General features: G+C 43.1%; 1 protein-coding gene across 5 annotated transcripts in view; it reads left to right on the forward strand.

Annotated features, from left to right (window-relative positions):
* FRAS1 (Fraser extracellular matrix complex subunit 1) overlaps positions 1–20,588 on the forward strand; it is a 299,449-nt gene that overhangs the window by 178,331 nt on the left and 100,530 nt on the right. For 4 of the 5 annotated variants that reach the window (XM_073340462.2, XM_073340463.2, XM_073340467.2 and 1 more), the window contains 9 exons: positions 931–1,083; positions 3,048–3,194; positions 6,949–7,095; positions 8,514–8,654; positions 8,944–9,084; positions 9,808–9,948; positions 11,043–11,313; positions 12,436–12,520; positions 16,289–16,615. In XM_073340462.2, coding sequence (XP_073196563.2) covers positions 931–1,083; positions 3,048–3,194; positions 6,949–7,095; positions 8,514–8,654; positions 8,944–9,084; positions 9,808–9,948; positions 11,043–11,313; positions 12,436–12,520; positions 16,289–16,615 — 1,553 coding nt within the window. The remainder of the gene's footprint in view (positions 1–930; positions 1,084–3,047; positions 3,195–6,948; positions 7,096–8,513; positions 8,655–8,943; positions 9,085–9,807; positions 9,949–11,042; positions 11,314–12,435; positions 12,521–16,288; positions 16,616–20,588) is intronic. The other variant, XM_073340465.2, reaches the window with a different exon arrangement.

Below are 20,588 nucleotides of genomic sequence, written 5' to 3' on the forward strand. Positions count from 1 at the left end.
CCCAATGGAAATGGGGGCCTAACTCTCTTAGGCTCCTTTGAAAATCCCAGCCTCGTTCTTTAGAATCAAAACACTACAATTCTCAATGAAAGTTTCAGGAGAGACAAAGGACAGAAAGGTTAGTTCTCAGTAGAAATCTCATTATTACATTTCTTTCAAGACGGCCATCATTTCCCTGGTAATTTTCTGAATTACTGTAATGAGGATTAATTTGGCTTCCAGGGTACCTTGCATTGTCCTTATATATGTACAAAAGGTTTGCTGTAAAACCTTTTGAAGCTCTCAAGGTTCAGGGGAAGGTCAGGAGCCATTAATTGGTGTGCTGCTGAAAAAGAGGTTTGTAAGGCTGGCTAATCCTTTTGGGAGTGCCGGGTGGGAAAACCTGGGCAATGTGAACCGCAGGAGAAAATTGATCCACTTGCTCCGATCATGCTTTTTTGGGAGCATAGAATCTGTACAGCCAGCAGCATCCTTTTTAGAAAGATTAATCTTAGAAAGAAAAAAAAAAGTGCCTTTTTTTTTTTAGGAGAGAGCTTTGAACCATCTTCGCCCATTAGGGGGGAAGTGGGGAGGACACTTGAATTCAGCAAAAGGCAGCTCAAGAACGTTCAAGCAGTGTGCGCGCTGTCTGATGCTAAGTAAAAAGCTGCAGCACCACAGTGCCTGAAAATAACACAGAGTAAAAATTGGGGAGGAGGTGGGCCTAATATTTGCTGATAATGCCTCTTGCAAACCTTCATAAGGACAGTCTTAGCCCCTGATCCCTTTTTGCTCCGAATGAGAGTTGTGCATGCAAAGTGCTCTTAATGTTACTTTTCCGAAATATATTCCTTGTGCTCTCTCAGTGCCGTTGTCTCTGAGCAGGGCTGTTTTGCGAGATGATGGTCAGAAGCCTCCTTCATTGGTACCCCCTATTTCTTTTCTCTTTAGACTGTCATCCTTTGTGTCACCAGTGCGTGGCTGATCTCCACGACACGGGCAGCGTCTGCTTGAAGTGTCAGAACGCCCGTCACTTGCTGCTGAGGGATCGCTGTGTTCCTGACTGTCCCGTGGGATCCTATGCAGAAAGCGGAGTTTGTAAAAGTGAGTAACATCTGGAGGTGGAGCTTAGTGGTGAGATCTGCCCAGCTGCTCCCTTGGAACTGCTTCTCTTGAGAGGCCAGTGGACAAGGCGCTGAGCTAGATTTCAGGAAATCTCTGTTTCAAGCGTGGCTGTGCAAGTCGCTGCACCTCTCTGTCCTCCTGTTTCCTCTCCCGCCCTTTGTCTGTTGTTAAATGGGAAGCTGTCTTTGAGGTAGGGACCGTATGTCTTCGTACTGTGCCGAGCCCCCAAGCACTGCTGTTACACAAAGAATACTAGTTAATATACTGCAGATAGCAGGAAGTTTGTGGGGAGAAGGGGGGTGGGAGTGTGGTTCTGTGTCAGTCTTGCGAAAGGTCCCCGCCTCATCCATTCAGTTTTGGCTGATGCAGTGATGTCACTTCTGGGGGTTGTTTTCAGGTAGGTGGGACTCAAAGATTTTCCATATTCAAGGAACACGTTAAAGAGGGGTCACTTCAGATGTCCTTCGCTAAGCTGCTATGTCTCTTCTGCTCTTGTGGTGGTAGCACAATGTTAGGAGCTTGATTGTCCAGGGGAGCTTCTAGGCATGTGCCAAGAGGAGAAAAAACAAATTCTGTTCACTAAGACGGGAACTACTGGTACACTATGGTGAAATCCAGGCCCCATTGAAGTTAATGGCAAAACTCTCACGGACTTCACTCTGTGTATGGACGTCAACTGGGCACAGGACCCTGCATTAGTCTACGGTAGGATCTCAAATGAGGAAGGTTGTTACATCGTGAAGCGGGATCTTTTATCTGTGCTCTTAGGAATCCAACAGAAAACCTGCCGCCGGAAGCTGAGTATTATCCCAGTTTTTAGAACTTCCTTGCAGTTGACTGAGGCTCTCGCTGAATCAGCATTGCCAGAGGCAGTAATTCCGGCCTGTCCCAGAGAGAACGAGCCGGCTCCAGAAAAGCTAGCCTGACTCCTCGGTCTGTGGGGGTAGTGTGTTGTCGGCGGTCAGCCAGCAGTGTTGGTGGTAGCATTCTGATGGTGCCTTGTGCCTTCTGGGCCATTAGCCCTTTTTTGCCCATCGTGGTACCTGCTGGTGCTTGAGTGGCACTTTTTTTGCAGGCTTCTTCATACCGTTTTGCCTTTCTCAAGAGGACATAAATCCGTTTCCTATGAGAACTCCAGCATGTCCACCCAGAGCTTGTCAAAGCCCAGTTCATCTTACATGAGACAAAGTATATTAGGGACTGATAGACGAGAAAGAGACCAAAAGAAGAAACATTATATATTTAAATGTCCAATCTGGCCTCTTTGCATGAGATGGGCACTGCCTAATCCAGACTAAATGTACAAGATCAGCATTGCAAAAACTTCTCTCTACTGGCCCAAGATTTAGTTACAAGGTCGCTGTATCATTACTTACCTAGCTCCACACTGACAGAAATATTAACTGTGTTTCTTAGCTTTGTCTTAGCCTTCCAGGTAGTGTGTTTCACCCGGTAGCGCTATAATATGTCATCTAGTGGGGCATGCCTCTTGGAGGGAGGGGGGGATTCCTTCCTCCTGGAAAGCCAAGTTTAGATAGAGCATTTCTGCCTTTGGGTGTAAAGGTTTCATGAATTACCCAAAACGTTCTGTTGTTCAAGCTATGTCAAAGTGCATATTAAATTTAGGGTGAGCTTTTAAGATCCCTAACATTGCCTTGGGCCAAATTCAACCTTGAATAAGGTGGGTATCTCTATGGATTTCTCTGTCCACTTAGTCAGTGATGGATCTGGCCCTTTACATTTAATGAGGGCACAGTTCTTTACTTACAGGACAGTTAGGAAAGCAAGAAATCCCACAGCGAGAACATGTGTGCATGTAGGAATGGTGGGTGCTCTGCACTCTGAGGATCAGTCTGGTGATGTGCTCTTGTAAAGAACCTTTACAGCCTGCTTGAAGATTTGCTTTTGCGTGAACGGTGTTTTCATTCTTTTTGCCCTCTCAGAGTGTCACCCCTCGTGCAAAACCTGCAGTGGCGGAGGTCCTTTCTCCTGCTCTTCCTGTGACTCCAGCCTCGTTTTGTCCCACACTGGCATGTGTACCTCAGCCTGTTTCCTGGGATACTACAGGGATGAGAGCTGGACCTGCAAACGTAAGTGTCTCCTGCCAAACACTCCCTCCTCTTCAGAGTGCCCTTGCAAATGGTTTCTTGGCTTCTTGATCCAGTCTGTCCCATCATGAAAAGCTTGTAACTGTCAGGAAAATGCTGTTGGTGACATTATGAAGACCTTGAACTAGACTTAATAATTAAGGAGCATCGCTATACATGCAACAGTGACTATACAGAACAAGGGCCTAATTGCCTACTGCCTTGTACAGGTCTGGTCATTTATGCCAGTGCAAAATGCTACCATTCTGATTGGGCAGATTTCTGCAAGGTGCTTAGCACTCTAGCTACAATCCAGCAAAGCTCTTAAACATGTGCTTAACTTCAAGCATGTAAATAGTCCCATTTGCTTTAATGAGTCAGTCCAAGTATGTGTTTCAGTACTTTGCTGGGTTGGGACCAGACTGCTCAGCAGGATCGAAGCTTATGAACACAAAGTGGATTCCACTCTTATTAACTTCTCCAGAAAACCCGCTTTCCAAGTAGAAAGGCTTGCCAAGCCTCAGTGTTGTGCCAAACTCCTGGATAGTCTTCTGTGGATGTCCTAAATGTCTGTTTCTCCCCTTGGGCTGTCCATTCACTAGTCCAGTCACAAGCCCTTGCTGAATACAGTTCTAGCACCCAAACTTGAGTGAGACGTTTATTTCTGTAAACAGTCTCATTCCAACCACACACGTCTCATCTCCCAGTTTGCAAATAACTTCTTTATTGTATGTAAAATTTGTGGCTGGTGAAAACTAATGAGAGCCTTATGGCAGAGTGTGTTGATGTGTAGAATTTGTGTAATTTCAGGGGGCACTCAGACCTGTTCAGGTGCAATGTTAGTGATAACTCATCTAGAAATAGATTGATCTGCTCTGTTGGACAACTACCAGGTAGAGATAACAACAAAAGTTTAATCAGAATCTTTGGTCTCTTTCCCTCCTCCCCTATTTGTTTTGATTTCACTACACTTTTGAAGAACCCATAGTTTTGAAAATACCTTAGATTAAATCAAAGGAATGTGAAGTAGAGCTATGTACTCCTTTGCTCTCGATATGTCTACTGGAGTGTTTGTAGAGAAACGACGACGCAAACTTAAGAAGCTTTTCACAAAAGTGGTATGCATCTAAAAACATTGTTGCAGAGCAATGCTGATAAAAGAAATGGCATGTACTTGTTTTTAAATGCAGCTTTTGTTTTCCCCTTTGGGAGCAGTCTTTTTGGATCGTGTGACCACGACGTGTTTTGAACTCCACAAATCTTTTATCATTCATGGGTCTTCTAATTCATGACTTTTTTATCTAAAGATACTTGAGAAAAACTAAATTAATGATCACCACACCTTTGTAAGGACCAGTGAAATGAGACAAGTGCTGGTGCATTTATAAATAGGTATTAGATTCTTTAAATAGACTTTTCTTTAGGGTACGTCTATGTTACCGCTAGAGGTGTAATTTCAGATTGATGTACACAGGGTAGCTTTGACTGAGCTAGCTTGCCAAAAATAGCAGTGTAGCCATGGCAACATAGTTTAGCTGCCCAATTACAATCCGATCCTTGACCCTAGATAAGTAGTCAGGTGACTAGCCTGAACTGTCGCCCACACTGCTGGGGCCACACTGCTGTTCTGAGTGCCCTTCATCAAAGCCAGTTCATGTACATCTACCCAACCTGGAAATGACACTTCCAGCTGCAATGTACATGTATTCTTGGAGACACGTTCTCTCCCAGGAGCTGCAGAGTTGTATGACATTTTTGGACTATATAGCAACAAATCATTAGCTCAGATGTCACAAGTGACAAAATGGGTGGTTTCTCCTAGTTTCAACAAGACACCAGGAAAAAATAGGTATTTACAGCTAATCTGTGCTTTGAGTTTTTCAGATTTAGAACTCAAAGTGAACTTGAACCAAGAACAAGTGCACATACACCCCCCTAAATAAGAACCATTGAGTTTCATAGATCTCTACTTCCCAGCCACACTGAACTCATTCTCAAGCCCGTGAGAACTTTTGACCATAAAAACAACCAGTCGAGCTTGATCCTTTGGACTTATGGGGCCATATTTCCAGAAATGTGCCTGCATGATTGTGTGCATAAAATTGTACTTGTATTTGCATGAGCAAATGCCAGGATTGTGTTTGAGATAATTGCGTGCTCAAAGAATCAGTTCTGTTTCGAGCTGACCGTTTGTACGCATAATGGTTGCATTTGCTAGCACGGCTTTGGTAACTGTACATGCAGGTTAGGTGTGGAAATCCACATGATTTTTGCATGTGTGTTTCTGAAAATATGGCTTTTGATGTGCACTGTACCACTCCAAGTGATCGCTCACCATTAAGAGTACGGCAGGTCAGTGCCATAGTGGACTCTCTCTGTACATCGGCTAGATGCTATGAGGGGTACGTCTACATGGCAGAAAAGACCTGTAGCAGCAAGACTCAGAGCATGGGTCAACTGACTTGGGCTTGCACTGCAGGGCTAAAAATAGCCGTGCTGACGTTTGGGCTTGGGCTGGAGCCTGGTCTCTGAAAGCTGACGAGGTGGGGAGGGTCTCCAGTCTGAGGCCAAACATCTACACAGCTATTTTAGCCACCCCCTGCGCGAGCTCTTTGAGCTCGGATCAGTTGACCCAGGCTCTGAGATTCACTGCTGTTTTTTTTTTTGTCTGTGGAGACGTACCCAAAGTTGCTTTCCACTCTTTTGTAGCACTTTGCTATTAAAGTTTTGCTGTGGGATCATAGAAACATAGAATATCAGGGTTGGAAAAGACCTTAGGAGGCCATCTAGTCCAACCCCCTGCTCAAAGCAGGACCAATCCCCAACTAAATCATCCCAGCCAGGGCTTTGTCAAGCCAGGCCTTAAAAACTTCCAAGGATGGAGATTTCACCACCTCCCTAGGTAACCCATTCCAGTGCTTCACCACCCCTCCTAGTGTAATACTTTTTCCTAGGATCCAACCTAGACCTCCCCCACTGCAACTTGAGACCATTGCTCCTTGTTCTGTCAAGGATAGTCAAGAGCTGTGCCATTCATGTTGAATGCACCTGCATCATGCTGAGAAATTCAGACTCCCAACATCCTGGAGCAAAATATTTTGAACCTCTGGGTGTTGCACCTTGTCCAGCTGAACCGTCAGATTTTGCTTCCTGTTTCTGTAAACTCCACGACATCCCACATTTCGAGCAAAATGTAAAACACTTGGTGAAACACTTAGGTGAAATTCTATGGCCTGTGTTATGCAGAGGTTAGACTAGATGATCCTGATGGTTCCTTCTGGCCTTCAGAACTCTGAGTCTATGAATAAGAACTGGACGGGTTAAATTTAAGTTACTCAAGGTGAAAGGAGAAAAATGCTTTAAGAACACCTGGATACAGGGATTTGAATTCCAAGTTCCATGATTGACTCTGGTGGTTCATCAGATTATTAGTACGCAAACTTTGTCCATCTGGGAGAAAGCAATATTTTAAATTGCTCTCAAGTGGCAAGCCAGGCCTTAAAAACCTCCAAGGATTGGTAGACACTCAGAGCAACATTAAGTCCTATGTGGAGATATGTCCAGAACTCCCTTTTGGATAGATGGAGGGTAGCCATGAAGCAGGGCTTGGGGATGGTAAGCAGGGAAAGCTATGAAGAGTTACCCCAGCAGATTCTCCAAGAGAACATTGAATAGTGGCGCTTCAGGTAAATCTAACCTCATTTGGCTAGTGCTTCAGTAATTGCAGTGATTTTTTTTGTTCTTAATTTCTCTACAGCTTGCAGTGTCCACTGTTTGGGTTGTGAGTCGGCCATGGGTTGTACATCATGCAGAGACTCAGCCAAGGTTCTGTTGTTTGGTGAATGCCAGTATGAAAACTGCACTCAGCAGTATTATCTTGATTTCTCCACCAAGACTTGCAGAGGTGAAAAACGCATATTTTCTATTTAAAAATAGCCATTAGGATGGCTGCAGAATGGTCTGCTTAGGGGGTCTATTACTGAACAGATTTTTTTCTGTTATCTTTTTTCAGCCGCCCTCTGTCACATACTTCAGTTTTCAGTTAAAAAAAAAATCCTCAAGATTATTGCAAACCCTTCCTTTGTAAATGATTTAGTAAGTGAGCCATCAAACTTTCCAAGGGTCGGGTTTAGCAATTCTTTCAGTCGCCACTCAATGGAATAATGAATGAGGTTAACATTTTAAATCTTTTTGTCTTGAGTGCATGTAGGGTCTTGTATATTGACCTGAGTATCTCTGGCTTATAAATACGACATCTCTGACCAACAACAACAAATATTGAGAAAGATTTAGAAGACTTGAGAGATTTCCAAAACTCTCCTAGATAATATTCCGTACTGGAAATGTAGTTTGAGGACGATGTAGCCTTATCGTCTACCACCACCATTCAAAGCACTATTGCAAATCAATTGTTATTAGATAGTTATTTCTGACTGGCTCTCTCTATGCTTCGTTTAACTAGGTAGTGAGAGTCTGATGATATTTCAGTACTGTAGAGAAGCAGTGTACAGGGCACTGGACTGAGAGTGTTCTACCTGTCTGCCACAGATCTACCATGTGACACTGGGCAAGTCACCTCACCGTCCTAGGCCTTTGTTTCCCCTCCTCCTCATTGTCCATCTTGTCTACTTAGACTATAAGCTTTTGAGAGCGGGGATTGTCTTGAATGATGTATTTGTACAGGGCCTAGCACCACGATGCCCTGATCGAGGTGCTACTGTACGATAAATAATAATATTATAGGTCATATTATGCCCTGGCGGACACGGACACATGCACGCGGTCTCCACTAAAGGCGGCAGGAGCCATGCCTGGGAATCTGCAGGTGGAATTGGGCCTAACTGTATTTGCTATGTTTCTGGCCTGAGGACTCTTTTCAATGAGTGACCTTCCTCTTTGGTTAGTTTGAACTGGGAAAGCTTTCGGCATCCCAGCAGTTCCAGTCTGTGCAAGATAAGAGATTGAGGATTTATGTGGATAAATACTAATGCTTAGCATTGGCAAATAAGGACCTACTGGTGCCTAAGGGACAAGAGCAGACTTCTCTGGCTGCAAAGCTGCATCACTGATAAGCAGGTCCAAACACTGAACAATACCTGTGTTTAACGTAATTAGGGAATGTGAAGCCGAAGAGGGGAATTCCTGTTGTTAGAAGAAGGCCCCATACTAGAAATCTTTATTATTTTACATCTATTACACTGTCCTTGCTTTACCCTTTGCTGCTAGGGATTAGGCTTCCACAGCGGACAGCTGCCTAATGTGTTAAACGCGTGTACAGTGCTGGATGTGCACGCAGACGTTTTGGTGTTTTCTTGATTCCAGAGTGTGACTGGAGCTGTAATGCTTGTAAAGGCCCCGCAAGGACTGACTGTCTGCAGTGCATGGATGGCTACATTCTGCAGGATGGGGCCTGTGTTGAACAGTGCCCATTAGCTTTCTACAGGGAATCAGACACATGCCAACGTAAGTCTCTGTGAAACTGCTTCTAGCTATCAGTACGGTGCCATGCTTCCCTAGTTTGTTTTTCAGTCTCTCTCTAATTCTCATTTGTGTGTATAGCAAGTTTTTGATTCTGAAGGCATGCCCTAACGTCAGCCTCCAAACCCCCTACATGCAATGTGTCTCTTTAGACATATAGGTATTAATGTCGTAGACCTAGGCATATCTCGCTTTTGTGCAGGCAGCCATAAAAGGTCTAGTTGCTAGTACATAGATGGTAGTTAATTGTTTTGGTTTTGCAAATGGTTTTCAGGATGTGATGACCATTGCCTCCAGTGTCACCATCCAAATGAGTGCGCTCGTTGTGAAGCTCCCTTTTTCCTCTTGCAAACACACTGTGTCCTGGACTGTGGGAAGCGATATTATGCAGACCGTGCAGAACAGAAATGCACAGGTGAACAGAACTGGGGTGAGAAGGTGGGATGGGATTGAGGGTGCAACTCTTTAAACACTGTGAACTGTTAATTCTCACATGGTGGTTTAGGCAAACAGAGAGCACCATTGACATGCAGTGATATGAAACTCATTGCTGACTCGGTGAAATCAGATTGAGAATTAAGGAATAGGCTATGCCTACCCTAGAACCCACTTACGATGAGTTTGGATAGAGTGAAATTCCATGCAAACAGCAACTCTGGTTTTAGTGAACCTCTACTTATGACATTTGCCCATAATGAAAATAATATTCACTGTTATGTAATAGATCCACTCTGTTACAGCTTTCTCCTGTACGTTCAGATTAGCTAGTTGTGCAGGATCTGAGTGCACGGCCAGATTTTTCACTTGTGCAAAGCTAACCATGGTTCCACTTAAAACATTCTTCTGTTTTGAAAGATTGTCAGTGTGAGAGAGCTTTCCTATGTTAAATGGGGGAATACTAGTAGAACCAGCAATGAATCTCACACTGGTAAAAGCTTCCTACCAAGGACACCACTCTCTGTGTATTTGTGAGTGGGTGTGTTAGCACTTGTAGATACAGTTTGGGTCATTTTTTACCATTAGGCAAGGTAGTAATGGGAGTAGTTGTTTCCTAATCTAAGAACTGGGACACCTGCACATATCAGTTCTTGCATTGTTTGTGGTGCCTGATGAGGTTGTGCCTTCCCATCCATCTCAGCTTGCCCCGTGGGATGCTTGGAGTGTGACAATGCCAGTGAGTGCCACCTCTGTGATGCCACCATGTTTCTGAAGAACAAGCTTTGTGTTTCTTACTGTGCTCATGGTTTTTATGGCAACACCAGGACCAGAGTGTGTGAAGGTGAGTTCCTCCCATGGTGGATAAGGGAACTTAACTGGTGTTTTTCTGACAGGTTTTTGGGTCGAGAGGTAGCACTTGTTTAGTAGTATTTTTGAAACTCAAGTTTTGTACAGACACTCCATGCTGTTCACGGACTGGCTATTAAAAGGAGTAGAAAGCTAGTTCTCTGTAATGTTTCTTTTCAGGAAAATGCATGCAGCTGGCATTCCAAGTAAAGTTAATTTGTATAGTTAGGGATAATTCTCTTCAGCTGCAGCATGTTCCCCGCAGCCCCGTCTCCCATCATTCGTGGATGCAGAATAAAACCATGTGGAAAAAATACATTACTGAGGCAACAATGATACATAGCATTTTATATGTACAAAGCACCATGTAGACATGAACTAATTAATACCTCTGAAGGGTAGATCAGTAAGGGTGGTTGTTCCCATTTTACAGATAGGGATACAGAGATAAGAAGTGTCTTGTCTGAGCTCACACAGTCTGTGGCAGAACCTGGATTAGAAATCGGTCCCTCCTGATACTCTACTCTGTGGTCATTCCTCTAGACCACTGTGACCTCCAGTAATGAGAGTGATATTAGGTGAGTCTGGTCTAGTATCTAGCAGAGGGCAGCAGCAAACATGCACGTCTAGGAGGACAGAGAGACAAATAAACATTGCCTCTGATTATGTAGTGAGAGCATGTCTTAGGTATTAATAAAAAGAAAAGGAGTACTTGTGGCACCTTAGAGACTAACCAATTCATTTGAGCATGAGCTTTCGTGAGCTACAGCTCACTTCATCGGATGCATACTGTGGAAACTGCAGCAGACATTATATACACACAGAGATCATGAAACAATACCTCTCCCACCCCACTGTCCTGCTGGTAATAGCTTATCTAAAGTGATCATCAAGTTGGGCCATTTCCAGCACAAATCCAGGTTTTTTCTCACCCTCCCCCCCCCCCAAACTCACTCTCCTGCTGGTAATAAATTGGTTAGTCTCTAAGGTGCCACAAGTACTCCTTTTCTTTTTGCGAATACAGACTAACACGGCTGTTACTCTGAAACCTGTCATTAGGTATTAATGACGTTTTCCCCTTGTTTCTAGCCAGTACAGATATGTCTGCTCCCCAGGTGAATGGTTCACTCACAGTAGGGATTGGTGGGGTAAAGCCACTAGACTTGTCCTTCATGGATGCACGTGACCTGGGTGACCAAGATGGAGAGCTGCTGTTCCATGTGGTCCGCTCTCCCACCAATGGCAGGCTAGTGATAATGGAGAATGGGAAAGATGTGCAACTGGACAAAGGTGACCACTTCAGTTGGAAGGATGTGAAGGAGAAGAGAGTCCGCTTTGTGCACAGCAAAGAGAAATCCAGGTGACTGAGTGTGTCTTTGTTTTGATCTCTTGGTCTCGCAACGATGGATGCGTCTCGAAGAGTTACTCACCTGTCAGTCGGCACAGCACCGAAACTGCTTTCTGTGAGGCGCATTGCAATGTTTCCATCACAGTACCAAAGTTGCTGTACCATGGTATCACAGGCCGCACATTTCACTCCGTGTTTAGAATAGGAGAGAACTATGCTCCAGCTTCCGTTTAATTGAATGAGAGTTTGCTGTTGGATTCAGTGGGAGCAAGTGTAGCTCCCATGCTTGGGATACGGTGATGGTGGCGGTAAATGTTGATGTTTTAAGGGTGGTTGTGATACATAGTTATTTGATACCGACAGGAAAATATTCAAATAATTATGTAGATCCACATCCCAGCATGACCTGCGCTTAGCCACTGCTGACGTCATGCTCTTGCTTTTTAGGTCCTGACAGTATGTTCCCTTACTTCGTGTATAGTACCTGGGTGTGTTCAGATCTGTAATGTTTGAGGAAATTGCATCTACTGACTGCCACTCATATGTGCCTGAATGAGACTGAGCGCCAAATTCCACACTCGGTTACACCACCCTGCAACCAGAATAAGCTCTAGTGTGTGGGCTGGAATCAGTGGAGTTATTCCAGTTTTACACCTGTGTAACTAAGAGCAGAATTTGGCCCATTGTTGTCAATAATAATTTTTTACTTTCAGAGCACTCTTCATGTCAGAATCTCAAAGCACTTAAAAATGTAAGCTAATTCTGATGAGAGAAGGGGCAGGAGCATGTGGTTTTCTATTGAGCTAGAGATTTCTTTCTGCGTGGTCTTCAAAAAGTCACTTCAGTGCTTTTGAAAATCCCACCCAGTATTCTTTAATGGAGACTAGTTTTTTGAATTTTGGACATACTGGTTTACTGTAGATAATAATAGGCAAAGGGAAATTGGAGTATATTATGTACTGTGAATGCACTTTACTGAAGATACTATATAAACCTAATTGCAGAAGTATTAAGTTCACCTGCCACTAATCTACTCATTCCTCTTTGAATATATAGTATTTTGTCTTTCTTCTGTTCCACAAGCACATTTCATCCATTAATATTCTTCTATTTTTATGCGGGGGACTTGTTTAGGAAAGGTCAGTTTTCCTTGAAGGTCAGCGACCAGCGGTTCTTCTCCCAGTTAGAGATGATCACCGTGCAAGCACTGTCGACACAGGTAATATAACAAAGCTGAAGAAATCCCTGATTTTTTTTATATAGATTTTAAATTTACAAGAGAAACTTGGTATCTTGTAACAATAACAAATGAACCTGAGCAAAAGTCAGTCGATCTGAATTTCTTCAGGCCAAAGAGGATATACCAGAGACACACAGGGCTGGATTCTCCTCTCATTTACACGGGTGTGAATTAGGAGAAGCTCCATTTAATTTAATAGAATTACACCATGTAAAAACAGTTTAAGTGAGAGCAGAATTTGGGCCACTGAGGACTGTAGTGCTGTGCACAATTATTATGGTATAGCAGAACGGCAGCTCTTCTAACGTTAAGGTTGAGAGTCACTTACTTTTTAAAATAGTCTTACAGTTAGTGGATGATCTAGACGTTTATTCCACTTCAACGGAGTCATTATTGATCTCTACAGGAGAATCTTTTGCACTTGAAAGCCTGTAGTAAGAGTGTCTGCTTCCGGGCTGCTGATTAAGTAGACTAGTAGGAACAAACAGAGCAAAAGAGATTTCTAAATGTCTCTGCAGTCATTTATGTACCCCTTAAACTGCTCACCACTTTTACTCATGTTGAGCTTATAGTCCATTGTGTTCCCATTGTATATGATTATTTTACTATCATTATTATTTAATATCTGTAGACTGCTATTGCCTAGAGGCCTCAACTAAGTTGAGGCCCCATCGTGGTAGGGGCTGTACAAACATATAGCAAAAGAGGTTCATGCCCCATAGAGCTTACAGTCTGAAACACAAAATATAAAAGGTGGATGAGAGAAACAAGTATGTGAAAGGAGGACAGGGTTACAAAATTAATTGGATGTTTTAGCACAGATTAGCTGGGTACGCAATTCTTAGCCAATCAGTAGTGGTAATCACATCTTATACTCTTATGGGACCTGATTCTCATTTAAACAAAGGCTGTTTTACACCAGTCTGGCCAGTGTAAAGGAGAATGAGAATCATAAACTTCAAGGCCTCTTTATATCATCAAAGCAGTGTAAAACAGCCTTAGTGTTACTGAGAATCAGAGCCACAGTCTTTTAGTGTTGACTCTTGTCTGCCTGACTCCGCACCCTTAATCGTGAGTCATTTAAGAAATATATAAAAGTTTCTTTAATCTCTCCAGTTAGGTTCAGATTTCAGGCTGTAGTGCTATGCTGTGTTTTAGGCTAATTATGTAGGATCACAACCAGCTGCAACACCGCTCCAAAGCAGAAATGTTGGCACATTGAACTACTGACATCCTCACTATGTATAGCATTGGTGACCATTTTATTTATCTATTTAGTGTTCCTGATAGGGAATAAATCCTCCAGTTTGAGAAGGTTTTTTCTTTTTGGGGGACCCATAGTCTCTTGATCCTGTGAAGTCAGTAGGAATTCAGCACCTCGCAGGGTTGGGCCCTTTAATGGTAACTTGAGGATTTTTTTTTTTTAAATATCTTGATTGTGTTTTCTTGCTTTTAAGCATTATTTTCTATGTGGGCTAAATTAATAGCTTACACAATAACTTATACAACTCAACAGTGCTCCTTACAAGAAAGAACTAGATAACTAATTTGAAACTGGTAAAATTTGGACTGTAACCGGACTTCTTCCCAGGTTATGTAATGTCTTCAAGATGGAGGTTAGGTACCCCTTTGCCCTGGAGTTAAAGCTGTTGTGTAGCCGGGTTGGTCCAATCTATAAATAGAATTTGTTTTCCATAAAACATATGTCTGAGCATTATTTGGCGGCCTTGTACTTTGCGCAGCAAGAAAATATTTCATTACAGGCCTAGTCTTATAACTGTTGAAGTCAGTAGTAGAACTCCCATTGGTTTGAGTGGAAGCAGAGTAGAGACTTAGGTGAGCTAGGACTAGAGGTCTAATCCAAAGCCTATTGAAGTCAGTTCCAACTCCAGTGACTTCTAAGGGTCAGGCCCTAGGGTCTGTGTCTGTACAAACACTTCATACACTAGCTGAGGTGAAGAGTTTAAGAATGCTATTGCCTGATTCTTTTGGAGACAATGGGCCAAATTCAGTCCCCGCATAAGGAGACATGATTCCGTTGACTTCAGTGGAAGTTGGACCTACTTATGCCCATGCCAAATTTAGTCCAAAGTCTGTGCTGCTTAATTCTCATTTTGTCTGCTGGACAAGAGATCAAAAGCCCAGCCAAGTGGAGGTGGCTTTTTGCTTCAGACTCACTTCTTCACCAGCAGAATAATGAAACCCTGTGCATTCCCATGTTACTCCCTTCAGTCACTTCCACTGAGACACTGTAACATAAGCTGAGGTCTCCCAGCCATTAGGTGTCACATGGAGTCATTTGTCTGTGTGAAGCCATCCCTTTAGATTTCTTTTTAATTTGCATGTCAGGGAATAGATAAGTACCCATAGTCTGTATCATGTGCGTTTGCAGCAGTGTTCCTTATACGACAATATCATCGGTTTAATAACCTTTGTTTTTGAGGAAAAGAGTGGGTCTGAGAAGAAGTGCTGTTCTAAAAAGAACCCCTATTTCAGCAGAGGGATATTAAACTAAGATTATTATTTAGTTGTATTATGGTTGTGCCTACAGGTTCCAACCAGGGTGAGGGCCCCATGATGAAAGGCACTATACACACACAGAACGAAAAGATAGTCTCTGTCCCTAAGAGCTTGCAATTTAAAGTAGGTGACAATAGACAACAGGTGGAGACAATCTGTGTTCTTTGGCTTTGGGTTTTGATTAGAAAAAAAAATCCCTTTTCTAAAGGTTCATGTTGCCTGTTTCCTAGATAAAGGGACACTTGAAACCTGAAGAAAACACATTTACCCAGATACGTAACCGGTTATAATGAAACAGTGATCTGCGTTATATGCCCTTCCCCTAACCTGTCTGTCTTGTCTGGTAGATTTTAAGCTCTTCGGAGCAGGGATAGTCTGCTGCTCTGTGCTTGTACAGTGCGTAACGCAAGGCGGCCCTGATCTCGGTTGCTGCCTGAGCACTACCATGATAAATATGATTAATAATGATGTTGCCATACCACCTGGGACTGCAATTTCATTTTACTACAAAAGCAAAGCATGGTGGGCCTGGTCATTACCTGTATGGGAGACCTCCACGGAACGCCTAGGAGCTGCAGAAATGGGAAGTGGTGAATGCAAAAGGCGGCACTCTTCTCTTGGGCTACATCTAGAGCCATTACCCAGTATGTGCAAGAGGAGGCGGCATTGTCTGGTCCATGAAGTTTCAGGTCATATTTTTATGTACGTTTTCCTCCTCATTATAGCCTTTCCTTGATAGGAATGATGCCTTCTCCTTCTTGGTCATTGGGCAAGCGAGAGGGTTGTAACTAGGCACTAGGGCAGCTCTACCAAAATCAGGGGGAAAAGATCTGGAAATCAGTTATTGCTCGGAGTTCCCATTGACTTTAGCAAAACCAGGCCTTGTCCCTTGAGGTTCTTATTGAGCTATCCAAGCAGAGCAGCAAAGGGGATACAGACCGTGAGCAGGTAACTACATTCTTTATGCATAAATGTCCTGAGGCTTTTTGTTCAGCTTGCTGCAGTGTGAGAATCCCACCTTCTAATGTAATTAAATTCGTCAAGATAGTCTTAAGTTCTACCCTTCTGGGGAAACGTGCAGTTAGTGAATTCCTATTGTTTACAAATAGGGGCTTTCCAGCACATGAAGGGAATTAATCTCCCTACCCCACACCTTACTTCCAGACTTCCAACAGCATTAGAGCACTGTTGTTTAGCAAACAGCTAAGAGCTGTGTTTATGTTTCAGGCCCCCTACGTGCTAAGGAATGAAGTCCTCTTTATCAGCAGAGGGGATACTGGATCAATAACAAACATGTTGCTTGATATTCGAGACAATGACAATCCCCAGGATGTAGCAGTGATGGTTTTAGATGCTCCACGTCATGGCCAGCTGGTCAAAGCTCCAGGGGACACAGCTTCTGCAGCCCAAGTATTCCATCTGGATGACCTGGCGAATGGACTCCTACGGTACGCTCATGATGGTTCTGACAGTCGGGATGATACGGTTCTTCTGCAAGTGAATGATGGGCACCACTTCCAGAATATCCTGTTCCACATTAAGATTTCTCCAAAGGTATGTTCCTTTCTGCAGTGGCCAAGCTAGTAGTTTATAAAAGCAGTATATCTGGGGGAGAGGTTAGAGACCAGACATTGCTGACAGGGGTGCAGCAAGGGAGGGGCAAAGTGGCAGGTTGGGTTTGGGTTTGGGTTTGCAAAATCTTGTCTGTTGGTGTTTTGGTTTGTAGACCCACAATGGTTCCACTTTAGTGGTTCAGCTTAGCTAAATAGTTCCTGTTTCAGTTCATCTGTAGCTGCAGTCTGAGAGTTGAAAATGCACCATTCTTTTTTGCGGTGGGAGCAATAGACATGTGAGAAGAGGGGGGCCTGACTCTACCCTCACTCCCTGGAGGAAGGGGTGCTGAGAGGCTGGTAGCAATCTGCAGGCAATAGTATGATATTGGACATGGGCCCCCAGCTAAAAAGTTCACATCTGGATCCAAACTTCCCCCAAAGTCTGAGGGTGCACTGATTAGGGGATTTGGGCCAGCAAATTATAAAATTAGGGGCCAGAGGCAAAGTTCTGATCCAGATAAGGAGTCAAATGTCCCTGAAGTGTGGAGGTGTTTGGGTTTGGGGTTGTAATAAGGAGTCAAATGTCCCCAAAGTGTGGAGGTGTTTGGGTTTGGGGTTGTGATTGAGGCTCATTTATGACTGGCTTTAAAGTGGGTTATTCATTTGACCAGAGGTTAGGTTATGTAGCTAAGTAACATCAGTGGAGGAGAAAACAGGACAGCTTGGTGTTTGGGAAAAAAGAGCTCTTCTGTGAGTGCCCGACACAGTAAGTTAGTATTACACAGTCCATGCTAAATTGTGAGAAGAGTGGATGCATCTGGAAAATGAATGGATCTCAGGAAACTATCAGGAAAAGAAACCTACATAAATTAAAAGGCTTAGTTAACAAAGTGTTTGAATTGCTGACTTCAGCTTTAAAGGGATGGGGAGGTATTGAGTGCGGTGAGTTCATGGCTGATCAACATCCCAAAGCTATCAAGATCACTGAAGTTTAATAAACTTTACTTAATACTTGACCCTTCTTAATATTTAATCATGTTCCTAGAGATATTTGAGAAGAGATCCCTAAAATTTAACAATTATTATTATTTATTTTAATTTAATTCTTCCATTTTTATTAAAAACTGGATGTTCCCACCTGTAGTTGTGTTATTCCCATTCTAAGTACAGGGAATGCGGTGGTAAAGAAAATTATGGTGCAGTATCTATTTTTAAATCACATCACTTTTAAAAAACAAAAAAAGTAGAATGCATTGTGGCAGACAATTTTTATGTCAGACACTATACATTGTGTAACAATCATTTCAATAATGTGTGGTGTCATAAGATAAGAGTCGTCAAAAAGTCAAGGATTTGTCCACCTGAGAAGAGGTCAGATTTGTGCAGTCCTGCTATTGTGTATTGTGGAACCCAACCATTACAACTGACTTCCTTATATAACTTTGGCCAAGTCACTTAATCTTCCAGGGAAGGGGTTGGAAGAGGCGGGGCAGAGGTGGGGCCTCACGGAAGGGGTGGAGTGGGGGCGGGGCCAGGGCAGTGGGTTGGGGGGTGGTCAGTGGTGCGGCCCTCGGGCCAATGTACTAGTCCCCATGTGGCCCTCGTGGTCATTTGAGTTTGAGACCCCTGCTCTATTGGGAAACAGTGAGTCCACACCCTAGAAAATGTGCCATCTGACAGCATCAGATCAGCCAAAGCGGGAGTTAGACCTGGCTGCATGTTGTGTGTTTGTTGTAGGTATCAGCCTGGGTAATGGGATATGGAACCCTTTGCCTTCCAGGTGGCCAAAAGATACTTAGATCAGATGGTTGTGTGATGTTCAGTTTAGTAAGGGCTGATAGTCTCGGTTCATTTCGCAGTGGATGAGTATCTCTTGTGGGCAGTTTCAGCAGGAAGGCCCAGATTTGAACGGGCATAGAGACTGAACTACCTTCTCACCACTAGGGGCGATTCAGCCAGGTTGGGGTTGAGGCACATTGGCAAGGCAGTGTGGCGGAAGCATGACCAGCAATAGCCTGTGCTATACTTGCTGAGTGGTTAAATAGAGAGGACTTTAGTCTTCAGGACTGTTCAGTACTCACAAAAGGTGCATTCGAATTCATGCGTGTGGGTACGCGCACACACACAGTGGAAATGTAACGATCAGCCTTACCACCAGTAAACAAAAATCTGACATGATTCCAGTTGTCGCTGACCTCTGCAGGAGAACTGACTCTGGCCTAGCTATAACTTGTCACTTACAAAATAAAAGGATTAGCAAGCAAGAAGGAACCTTTTGCTGAGTACATTTTTATTAATTAGTTGAATCACAGCATCAAAGCCAGCCGGGAATGTTATTGAAAAATGACTGAATGATTTATTGTGGGGAATGAAGAGCCCTTCATTCATTCATCCATCCCTTCGAAATGAGGAAATGCCATTGTTGCTCTGGAACTGTGACCTTACTTTTAATTAACATTTTCTTGGAAATTTTTTCTTCTCATACAGTGCATTTTGGCCCTCGCCCTTAAAGTATTCTGAAGCACGGCTGCTCTCTCATTTCTCCCCTGCCATAATAAATCTGGTAATTTCTCTGACCCTTTCAAGCTGGTAATTTCCTGCTGCTGATTTATGCTTTGATGTTAAACTCCATAAGTGCCGTGACATCACTGACACTTGAAGACGGGTGGAAAGTTGCCATGGGTATTGTTAGGGTTCTCCTTTGCTGGCAATCAGTCCTGTCTTACTTCTGCTCAATTCTTTTAAAGAATAAAGCGGTCATTTGTCCTAGGGGATCTGCTGATCCTAAATGATGTAAAACTTAGGACTACATGACATTCTGATTTAAAAAAATTGCATTATGCAAAATCAATATTAAATTCATTAAAATTTGATTGGTAGATCTCAAAAAGTAATTGTAAGGGGGGAGTTATCATACAATGGGGGTGTTTTAATGGGGACCTGCAGAGATCCTGCAGGGATCTGTTCTTGGTCCAGTGTTGTTCAATATTTTTATAAATGATTTGGAAGCAAATATAAAATCATTACTGATAAAGTTTATACCTAACATAAAACTTGATGAAGCGGTAAACAGTGAGGACAGTTAAGTTATACAGAGCAATCTGGATTGGTTGGTAAAATGGGTTTATTTGAACAACATGCAGTTTAATGCAGCCAAATGTGAGGTCATACAGGTAGGAACCAAGAATGTGGGTCACACTTACAGGATGTGCGGGACTGTAGCCTAGAAAGTAGTGACTGAAAAGGATATAGGGGTCCTGGTGGATAGCCCAGCTGAAGAGGAGTTGCCAATGTCATGCTGTGGCTAAGACGGCTAGTATGATTCTTGGCTGTAATGCTGGGCAATATCGAGTAGATGGAGGGGAGTGTTATTACCAGTGTATATGGTATTAATGAAGCCATTCCTGGAACACTGTGACATGTTCTGCTGTCCACACTTCAAGAAGGATGTTGAAAAATTGAAAAGGTTTCAAAAGAAGAGCTATAAGAATTGTTTGGAAAACCTGCCTTACAGTGGAAGACTTAGGAAGCTCAATACATTTAGCTTATCAAAGAGAAGATTGAAGTGACTTGACCATGGTCTATAAGTACTTACACGGGGCGACAATTTTTGATAGGAGAGCACTTTTAAATTTAGTAGACAAAGGTATAATAAGGTGACTGGAAGGTGAAGCTAGGTGAATTCAGTCTATAAATAAGGCATAAATGTTTAACACTGAGGGTAATTAACCATTGGAACATTTACCAAGGGATGTGGTAGATTCTTAATCACGTGAAGTCTTTAAATTAAGACTGGATGTCTTTATTAAAAATATGTTCCAGCTAAACCACAAAATGTGGGCTTGATGCGGGAATTGCTGGGTGAAATTCTGTGGCCTGGATTACACAGGAGGTCAGACAAGATGATCACAAGGGCCACCTCTAGCCTTAGAGCCCAGTAATCTAGGATGAGGTATTTGAGAACTTGTCACTGT

Source organism: Lepidochelys kempii, chromosome 4, assembly GCF_965140285.1.
Source record: "Lepidochelys kempii isolate rLepKem1 chromosome 4, rLepKem1.hap1, whole genome shotgun sequence".
NCBI lineage: Eukaryota > Metazoa > Chordata > Testudines > Cheloniidae > Lepidochelys > Lepidochelys kempii.